Here is an 11,038-nt window from a genome sequence, read left to right on the forward strand (position 1 = left end):
CAGTAGGAGCCAATCCATCACAAATGGATAAATCAAGTTAGTGAGCCCCAACGAGTTTTTTAATACGTTAGAAGAGAAGAGAAAAGAGGACATTGAGCATAACGAGGGTTAAGTGTAATTTTGAGAGGAGCGCCTGGGTGGCTCAGTCAGTTGAGCGTCAGACTTCAGCTCAGGTCATGATCTCTCAGTTTGAGTTCCAGCCCCCGATCATGCTGCCTGCTACCACGCTGCAGAGCCTGCTTTGGATCCTCTGTCTTCCCCCTCGTTCCCCCCCCCTCAAAAATAAACATTAAAAAATATTTTTAAAAAGTATAATTTTGAGAAACATATACATTTGTATATATGAAAGGTTGTGAACGAAAATATATTTCTTACTGTGAGTTATAAAAAGAAGCTTGAAAAACTCTTATTTAACTTTGTAGCTCCAGTGCATCCTGTCTGATACACAGCAAGGCCTCAAGTGATTGCAGAAGTAAAGTCAGGGTCCTGCCTGCTCACATTAAGAACACATCATCATTCCTTTCTACATATTCTCTCTGGCTACATATTCTCTCGTACGTTCCCACAACACTTCTGTTCCTTCCTGCTTTTTAGCTGCCATCAATGAACTTTCTCCTTTAAAACTCAGTCACTTCCACAGAAATGTATACCTTCTGGACCAGCCTTCTTTTAAATTGTCTAACTTTCCAATGCCAAATATTCCTAAGTTTCACTGCCACGAATCTTCTGTATCATTCAAAAAAAAAAAAAAAAACCCTTTTTGATTCTCTCTTTCAATGTACTAGCCTATCTAGCGCCTTCCCTCTATCCTTAACTTTACTTTTTTATTTTATTATTTATTTTGAGTGACAAAGAGGGAGCAGGGGAGGGACAGAGAGAGAGAGAGAGAGAGAGAGAGACAAAGAGACAGAGAATCCCAAGCAGGCTCTGTGCAGTCAGTGCACAGAGCCCTATGTGGTGCTCGAACTCACAAAACTGTGAGATCATGACCTGTGCCAAAATAAAAAAATCCAACATTTAACCAACTGAGCTACCCAAGAGCTCCCCATCCTTAAGTTTTTAAAAAATAACGGTCGACTTTTGGCCTCCACTCCGTCTCCCACACCTTCCTAAAATGATGGTCGTATGATGTCAGCTCAAGTTGCGGAGGGGCACGGAGCTGCCTAAGGACGGAACAGAGCAGCCCTCTCTCAGCCTCAGTGCTCTACAACTAGCTTCCGACAGCACACCAACCAACCAGTGTCCTCTTCCCCTATATGTGGATAACATGGAAGCACTCAAAACTATGTCTAGCTCTGGGCGCCTGGGTGGCTCAGTCAGTTGAGCGCCCGACTGCAGCTCAGTTCGTGATCTCACGGCTTGTGAGCTCGAGCCCCGCATCAAGCTCTCTGCTGTCAGCACAGAGCCCTCTTTGGATCTTCTGTCATCCCTCTCTCTCTGCCCCTTCTGTACTTGCTCTGTCAAAAATAAATAAGTCTTTAAAAGATATATATGCCTGACTCATAGTAAATACTATGTAACTCTTGATTTATCATTTACTCCTCCTCATAACCCCTGAATACAGATAACTGTCCAAGATTCTGCCCTCAGCAGTTTTCTTTTTGTGCTCCTCCCACTTTCTCCCTTGGTCTTGTCATCTACTCACAAGGCTTCAATAACCCCACCTGTAGGAAAATTACATATCTCTCTCGTAAATCTAAACCTATCTCCTGAACCCCAGATCCACCTTCAATGTTGTCTCTTCCCGATGTCCTTAAATGTTTACCAGTAATACCAACACTGGTTCCCATCATTTTCACTTTACTGTTCCTCGCCACCAGCACTGCCACCACATGCAATCAATTTTCAAATTCTGTCAACTCTACCTCCTCAGTGTCTTTTTCTTCCATTTCCTAGCTCGGGCCTTTTTTAATCACTCAATTTACCCTGCCCCTCCAAACTGTTTTCACACCATCCAAGGCTCAACAACACAATGCTGTGAGACGGGAGGGAGGGAGGGAGGGAGGGAGGGAGGGAGGAAGGAAGGAAGGAAGGAAGGAAGGAAGGAAGGAAGGAAGGAAGGAAGGAGAAAGAAGAGAAGAGCAGAGCATGGCTCTGATTAAGTCACTTGCCAGGTCAAAAACCCTTCAATGGATCTGCCCCACCTTCCTTAAAAAGCACAAACTTTTCTGCCGGGCACTCAAGAGCTTCCACAAAACAGATGGCAGCCACCCCATCTCTGGGCCTTCTTTTTATTCACAAACAACCTGGCCAAGCAGGAAAGTCTTTAGGTGTCCTCTCCCTGATGTCTTAGCTCAAACATCCCTAACAAGCATTCCTCCTTGTTTCTCCACACTTCAGTCTGTCACTATTTTACCAATCTTAAATGTCCACTCGAAACTCCAACTCCTTCAGAGCTTTCTTTGTTCCTGGTTACCTTTCTTCCCCTGCCCCAAAGATATTCACTCCCTCTTCTAAGTGTTCTTAACACTTGGCAATAACTCTTAAAGGCCTGCCTGATGTTCTGTAATACTTTATGGCTATTTACATAAACACCTTAAGCTCCCTACTTCACAAAATGCTCCTTAAAGGTTGGGGTGCCTGGGTGGCTCAGCTGGTTGAGCATCCGACTTCAGCTCAGACTTCGGCTCAGGTCATGATCGCACCACTCCTGGGTTTGAGCCCTGCCTCGGTCTCTGTGCTAACAGCTCAGACCCGGAGCCTGCTTTGGATAAGTGTCTCCCCACTCTCTGCCCCTCCCATGCTCATGCTCTGTCTCTGTTTCTCAGTAATAAATAAATGTTAACCAAAAAAAATTTTTTTAAGCTCCTTAAAGGTAAAAACTATTTCTGAAAAATCTTGGTAGCCCTTTAAACATCCAGTACAACTTCTGAAGTTTTTTTTTTTTAAGAGAAACTTTATAGAAAGTCATTTAGGATTTCACGCATTCCTCAGCTATCATGCTGAACACCCAATGAAAACCTAGGAGAAAGGACCCACAGTTCTTTAAAAACTTGGGTAAGGGGTAAGAAGAAAATGACTGAGAGTGACAAAAGACAAATGCTTCTGTAGTTCTCGGTGTTTTACACACTGTCCCTGGTAGTTAAGGAGCTTAAATAGGAAGTCAAGATAACTGGATTCCACTGCCAACTATGCCAAACTCAACGCCCTCCAATCTCTACCCTCTAAGGCTTTTTTCGCCTGCCCAATGAGAGACTTCAACTAGATCGCCAAGTTCCCCTCCTAGGCATCCGTGTTTCTTTCTACAAAACAATCTAACGTGTCAAAGCACCCAAACTCCGGACAAGTCTTCAAAGCTTCACCTCAAGCCTCATATCCATAGATTCTTTATTCTCCAATAACTCTGGTCCTGCCTGCTCTGGGCTACTTCGGCACCTTCGATCTTCGTAATCAAATCGAAGTCATAAACTGTCCCTGCCGCTCCACAACTGATCTGAAAGTAGCCTCGGTAAAGGCAATGCATTCTGCTAAGGCAGAAGCTGGGCTGCCTCCTCCCGCAGCTGCTCCATAATAGAAGCGCCCAAGGATCCACAGCAGAACTAGGTCCCTAAGGGTGCAGCCCGAGTCCCTCCCGACCAGGTTCCCTCCTTTCCGGGACCAAAGGGTTTTCTAAAACGCAACCATAGCCCTCCTCACCCAGCAACTCGAGGTTCATCCCTGAGGACTCTGGCCGCCTGGTCTCAGCTCCAGGAACGACGCCTTTCCCCGCCTCCGCCTATTTTCTGAGCTCTCTGTGCAAGTGGGGGCCGCCGCAAATAGCTGAGCGCAAGCTCCGGACACTTTCTGGTTTAGAAGACCCCGCGGCTTCCGCTTTCTTCCCCCGCCTTCCTTGTTCGTTTCAAATGAGCTGTCCATACATATGCCTAACCAAAAAGAAAGACAAACTCGGAAACACTTACTTGATAGTGACTAAAGGATGAAAAAGTTACCGTCACATAGTGTTTTAAGAAGTGCAATAATTTGGGGCCATTTTCTCCGGAATCATGAAAGCGACTAGAAATTTCAGGCATATGGTTAGACTACTAGTCTTTCCAGTGTTGTGTGTTCAGCCGCGTTTTCCCGGGCGGCAGCTTCCGAAGCCCTCAAGAAAGGTTCCGGGCAGAGTCCGACGGATGCAGGAAAGCGGGAAAGGTCGACCAGTGGTGCAGGGATGCCGAGCGGAGCTGTAGTCCGCAAGGCGCGGGAGTATATGTTTGTGTATGTTTCAGTCTCGGGAAAATTACTTCCTATTTGTGAAGATACGCCATTGGCCCAGCAGCCAATGTACGGTAACATTTGTTAGGCCTCTATCTCGGTACTCTTTATCGTGTACCCAGCGTTGACCAGGACACTGAAAATAAATTGGAACGAGAGATAGGCTAAATTTCCACGAGCTGTATCAGACAGGACTGTAGTGAGACACACAAAGCAATTAGAGATGGTTGCTACCAAGGAATAAATTCTATATCAACAAGCTTCGACTATGGGTTCTGCGGGTTCAGAAAGAAGAGTGGCATGGGCTTACATTAAAAACAGGATTCTAGCTAGAGCACACTCCGTAGATTAATGCTGATAATCCCGGCTCCACCCCTTACTCACCCCGCCCCTCGGGCAAAGTTTTACTTGTGCTTCGGTTTTCTTTTATGTAAAATTGGGGGTGATGATACTACTAGTACCTACAGGATTGTGAGGATTTAATGAACTAACACAGATGAAGCGCTTCGAACAGCAAGCGGCCAGTAAATTTTAGCTATTATTATTTACAAACACTTTCCCCTGAATTATCTCGCTTCCTTGAAGCCATTTAGTTAGATCTCAGCCCCATTTAACCAAATACAGTGATTGAGGCTCAAAGATATCAGGCAGTTTGCGTTCTTTCACGTATCCAAAACGCCATCCAAAATATTGTACTACCAACAACGGTATATAGGAGTACTTCTGCACATTCTTACAATCATTCATTATCAGTTCTCTCAAATTCTGCCAATTGGGTAGGTGAGGAAATGTCATTTATTTCGTGATGAACAACTTTTCACATGCATAAATGTGCATTGGTTTCTTCTGTAAGGTGGTCTGCTCATTCACTTTGCTTGGTTTTTGGATGGAGTATTTGTCTTATAGGATAATTTGAGTGAGGAAGATACGATCGGATTGATGTTTACGAAGGAAAACCAGGACAAGGAAGGGTAGGATTGATTAGAGAAGTGGAAAGCAGGTAGGAGGTCACTGCAGTAATCCTGTGGAGAGCTGAGGAAGACCTGACTCAAAGCCACCAAGGAGGGAAAGAGGAAGGCAATGCGTTGGAGAGAGGGGTAGGAGACAGAGCTAACAATAAAAAAGATCTTTTGTGTTTAAAAAGCACAGAAGGTCAGGAATCTGGCATGACTTCAATGTTTCTAGCTGGAGGGAGGGAGTGCTCCTTTTGACAGAGCAGACAATGCAGGAAAAGGAACTAGGGAGTCCAGACTGGGACATGTTAAGGTTAAAGAGCCCGTGAGAAATTCAAGTGACCATACTGGCTTGGAGTTCACAGAGGATGTTTAGGCTAAAGATCTACCGCACTTCATCAATTCTAATATGCACATCTCCCCCACATTTAAACATCTCTTACATTTAATTATACCTCATAATTATTTAGCAGTGGGTTTTTTGTTTCTTAGTGCTACATAAGGTAACTATATTTTACAAGTCATGGTATCTTTGATTTGATGAAAAACAGCATAATTAGTGGACTCTGTTTTACAAATATTGGAGTTTATTAATATGACTAACTACAAAGGAAGGTACCCAGATTTGTATGTTGAAGGGGAGAAAAGGAAATCTGACAATTTTCCTTTTTGACTTGAAGCAACTTTTAGCTGTCTTTCAGACTTCATATGAGAAACATTTTTTTTCTTGGCTAAGTTGAACTTCTATCTCATTAAAGACTTTTACAGATTCTCCCTAAATTGAGCCCATTGGTACTTTCCTCTCCTCCAGGTAAAAATCGGGAATTTTCTGAGTGGAACGCCTCCCAGTCAGCCAGGATCAAATCACGGCATATGGTAAAGGCCAGGAGAATTTTGTAACATTTCAAGGATTTAACCCAGTGGTTCTCAACCTTAGCTGCACATTGGAATTTCTAGGGTGCCTCAGAATAATACAGGTGCCTGAGTCTCACACCCAGAGATTCTGCATTAATTGCAAAGTCCTCCTAGAGCATTCTTAGGCATTGATATATTTAAAAGATTCTTAGAAATTCTCATGTTCAGCCAGGATAGAGAACCATTACTGTAGTATAAGACTAGGGGTGCCACCCAAATTATTGACCAAGTCAATAGTGAGGAGGAGTGAGGACTTTCTCAGAAAATATTCTTGACCACAATCCATGCTTATTGTGAGAGATTACAGACTTCAAAGATAGGCAGAGCTAAGAAAGAAAGCATGAAATAAACAGTAACATCAACATAGCTCTCCGTTCCCTGGAGACAAGAAAGATTAGAAGGAAAAAATACACACACACACACACACACACACACACACACACACACATACACACACACATATCTATATGACATTCACTTGAAGATACACTCCAACAATAGAAAAAAGGCACATACACAAGGTTATTTATTGCGGCATTATTTGTAACTGCAAAATTTTGGAAACAATTTAAGTATTTGTACATTTGTGGCACATCACACAATAGCATATTCAGCAGCTATTTAAAAAATGTGGAAGGGGGCGCCTGGGTAGCTCAGTGGGTTAGATGTCTGACTTTTTTTTTTTTTTTTTTTTGGAGAGGGAGAGAGAACAAGGTAGAGGGGAAGAGAAAGGGAGAGAGAGAGAGAGCATATCTTAAGCAGGCTCCACACCCTGCTCAGAGCCTGACACAGGGCTAGATCCCATGATCTGAGCCAGCACCAAGAGCTGGACACTCAACTGACTGAGCCACCCAGGCACCCCACATATTTGACTCTTGATTTGGGCTCAGGTCATGATCTCACAGTCATGGGATCAAGCCCCGCATTGAGCTCCGTGCCGAGCGTGGAGCCTGCTTGGGATTCTCCCTCTCCCCCTCTCTCTCTGCCCCTCCCCTGTTCTTGCTCTCTCTCAAAATAAATGAATAAACACTTTTAAAAATTAGAAAATGAGGAAGAACTCTGTGAATTGATATAAAGTGGTTGCCAAGACATACTGCTAAGTGAAAAAATGCAAAGCACAAATGCTGCCCTAAGAAAGGAATATAAAAAAAATATACTGCATTTGTTTGTTTGTGCAAAAGAAACACAGTATAGGAAAGATAAATCAGAAACTAAGGCAACTGGCTACCTGTAGAGGATAGGTGGGGAAAAGAGAAAAAGGGAGTAAATGAAATGGGGTAGTGGGAATGAGGAGGTAGTGATACTCAGAGTATATATTCATATAGCTCTGCCTCTTAGAGGAATGGTAGTGTCTCACATACTCCCAAAATAAAGAAATAGCTAAAACCAACTGGAGTGTGGAGAGAGTCCAAATGGAATAAGAAAACCTAAAAAATGAATCCATTATAAGTAAAAAACATAGCTACACTAAGAAGGATGGGAAGAAAAGAACCAGCATGAGCCCTAGGTTGGGTACTGCAAGACTAGAGACAAAAAGAAAAACTGCAAAAAATGTATTCATTAGCTAAATACTGTAATTGTTGCACACAGCTCCACTGATGAGTGCTAAAATGAGTTGGGAGAAGTTTGGAGAGAAACAGAATTTGCGTAGTCTCGGAATATTTCCTGCAGGATGTGTATTAACTACAAAGAGAAAGATAGTAGCTTTACAGTGGGAAATCTAGCAGAAACCAGCTTAATCATGTCAATATCACCAGTAATAAGATCAAGCAGCATCATGAACCAGATAGGATGCACCGAGGACACATTATTAACCCTCAGTTTCTGCCTAATCCAGAGAAAACATCAGACAAACCCAAATTGTGGGACATTTAACAGAATAACTGATCAATATTCTTCCAGAAAAGTCAAAGTCAGGAAAGACAAAGTCATTGGAGTTTTTACTAAGAAACAGTATATTTCTTAGTAAATTTGAGACTAAGAAATAACTAAATGCCATGTGAGATCTGGTCCGGAGCCTAGCAGAAGAAAAGGACAGTAGCAAAAAACCTAATAAAATTCAAGAAAGGTCTAGGGGCGCCTGAGTGGCTTAGTCGGTTGAGCGTCCGACTTTCGCTTAGGTCATGATCTCGCGGTTCGTGGGTTCGAGCCCCGCGTCGGGCTCTGTGCTGACTGCCAGCAAGCCTGGAGCCTGTTTCAGTCTGTGACTCCCTCTCTCTCTGACCCTCCCCTGCTCACGCTGTCTCTCTCTCTCTCTCTCCTAGAAATAAATAAAACATTAAAAAAATTTAAAAAAAAAAAAAAGAAAGGTCTTTAGTTAGGAGCATTGTACCAATGTTAATCTTTTTGGTTCTGATAATTGTACTATAGTTATGTAAGATGTTAACATTAAGGGGAAGATGGGTAAGGGCTACATAAAAACTCTCAAGACTATTTTTGTAACTTTTCTGTAAGTCTAATGCAACATAAAAAGTTTTTTTTTAAAGGACAATTAACTCCTTCATCAACTCTTTTGAAGATGATTCACCAAGTCAAATGCACACTTTGTACAACCTTCCAAAAGATCATTGCCTAATAATAGAAGAGACAAAAGACTTAAAAAGCCAACTTATTCACACTCAAGCAATTCCACATAAAGTTACTGGATCTGAAAAGGGAATAGAGACGTGGGCAGAAAAGGTGGAAAACCTAACACTCAGTCTAAGTTATGAATTCCAAAAACAAGAGTCACTGACTCCAAGCTCTGACATACGGGGTCTGGAAATCCCTTTTGGAGGCTCTTCCTCCAGGTCCAGAACATGGAGCAGTTTCTTGGCAGGAGACCCGTACAGTCCCCCAGGGCCCTACACTGGAAGGGCCCCACCCTTGGTTAAATGCTCTGCTGTTGCAATCTTGAAATCCTTAATAATTGTTTTTAAGTTTATGTATTTATTTTGAGAAAGACAAAGACAGCACAAGTGGGGAAGGGGCAGAGAGAGAGAGACAGAGAATTCCAAGCAGGTTCCATACTGTCAGCACCGAGCCCGACGTGGGGCTCGAACTCACAAAACTGTGAGATCATGACCTGAGCTGAAACCAAGAGTCGGATCATTAACCGACTGAGCAACCCAGGCGCCTCGAAATCCTTAACAATTTTTTTAACAAGGGAGTCCTGTATTTTCATTTTGCATAGGGCCCCACAAATGAGGAGGCCAGTTCAGTGTGCTTCCACTTGTCACCCACAAGTTGACAGAAAGAGAAGCCTCATTCACATGGTGTGCCCTGTTCACCCCAGGCCACAGTTGATTGCTCTGTAGATAAGCCCTTGACCCAAGCTGAACCCGATTAGACTCCTTTCCCAAGAATTTGGAACGAGGACTAAGTGGTCCCCAAGATGTGGCACATCGTTGAAGAGTAAGAGGACTATTGGCATCTAAAAGATGGAAACCACGGTAGGTGGCTTCAGATTGAACAATAAAGCAGAGGTTCAGAAGCAAGTCAAAGAGAACACTTTCTGCATCCAATTTGTTCCCAAGAACATGCTGCATTACATCCCGTCATTCTGTTAAATATCCTTGGAACATTCTAAAAGATCAGCTTTTTGTTTGTGCTATCCCAAAGCATTTTTGTTGATTACAGAAGTCCTAACTAATTCCACTCCCTGAGAATGCTCAGATCCCATTTGTGTTGGAAGGGGATAGATAGGGAAGGGAGTATCATTTCAAACTGACAAGATTTAAAAACCTTTTCTAAAACCAAAACAATCATCCAAAGTTGCTTTAAATAAAGAAAACGACAATTGCTCCTTTTAAGAAACAAAGGAAAACATTGCCTAAAGGAAAAGGTAATGACAACAATAAAAAAAACAAAAAACGTGTGAAGATAGCAGGTTGGTTTCCTGTCAATTTTCTGACTCTCCAGGCCAATGGAATTATTTTCATCATCTTTACTGGACTGGATGCTAATATACTTGATGAATTTCAAATTCAAGCCCTTTAAAAAACATTAGATAAAGCCCCCAATGTGGTTTTCAATGTAGTCCCCCCAACATTTGCCCATTTTTCCTTCTATACCTTCTAATTTTACCTTTTTTTTTCTTTTAAGAGAAACTTAGATGACTTGTTATACAAGTCAGACTTCAAGCTCTGGGCACTTCAAGGAAAGAGAGCAACTGTACTGTTTGGCAATAAATCTGTACAAAGGGAAGGAAGAAGAGTGGAGATATTGGAGATATTCCCCAATATCTCCACCCTTGGTGATCTACAAACAGAATCTGAAGTCTACCTCATCCCAGGCTAGAATCCAAATACTAAGGGTGTTCATCTGCTAGAGGGTGTGGAGTTTCTGTTGTGGTGCTCCCGGAAACTGAGATGTATTCATCCAGAGAACCTGAAAGGGCTCGTGTCCAGAATACATAAAAATATATGAATCCATTTTTTTAAAAAGTAAGCTCCACACCCAATGTGGTGCTTGAACTCATGACCTCAAGATCAAGAGTCACGTGCTCTATTGACTGAGCCCTACAAATCCATTTTTTTTCAATAGGAGAGGGTGAGGTACTTGGTTGGCTTAATCAATTAAGCTACCAACTTTGGCTCAGGTCATGATCTCACAGTTGGTGATTTTGATCCCCACTTCGGGCTGTCTGCTGTCAGCACAGAGCCTGCTTCAGATCTGCTGTCCCCCTCTCTCTGCTCCTCCCTGCTTGCACTCTCACTCTCCCTCAAAAATAAATGAACATTAAAAAAATAAATAAGAAAAAAGGAGAGGGGAGCCTAGATGGCTCAGTTGATTAAGCATCTGACTCCTGATTTCAGCTCAGGTCATGATCTCACAGTTTGTGGGACAGCCACACGTCGGGCTCTGCAATGATAGCGCAAAGCCTGCTTGGGTTTCTCTCTCTCCTTTTCCATCTGCCCCTCCCCTGCTCTCTCTTTTTCTTTCTCTCTCTTAAAATAAATAAATAAACGTTAAAAAAAAAAAAAAAAAAGGAGGGG

At 42.7% G+C, this 11,038-nt stretch overlaps 1 protein-coding gene across 3 annotated transcripts in view; it reads right to left on the bottom strand.

The window, feature by feature from the left end:
- Positions 1 to 3,780, bottom strand: part of RBBP5 (RB binding protein 5, histone lysine methyltransferase complex subunit) — a 38,282-nt gene extending 34,502 nt beyond the window's left edge. For all 3 annotated transcript variants that reach the window (XM_039227527.1, XM_039227526.1, XM_039227525.1), the window contains exon 1: positions 3,637 to 3,780. In XM_039227527.1, the coding sequence (XP_039083458.1) occupies positions 3,637 to 3,655 (19 nt within the window). In that variant the 5' untranslated portion in view covers positions 3,656 to 3,780. The remainder of the gene's footprint in view (positions 1 to 3,636) is intronic.
- Between the last annotated feature and the right edge of the window lie 7,258 nt (positions 3,781 to 11,038).

Source organism: Hyaena hyaena, unplaced genomic scaffold (genome assembly GCF_003009895.1).
Source record: "Hyaena hyaena isolate Hyena2069 unplaced genomic scaffold, ASM300989v1 scaffold_28, whole genome shotgun sequence".
Lineage (NCBI taxonomy): Eukaryota > Metazoa > Chordata > Mammalia > Carnivora > Hyaenidae > Hyaena > Hyaena hyaena.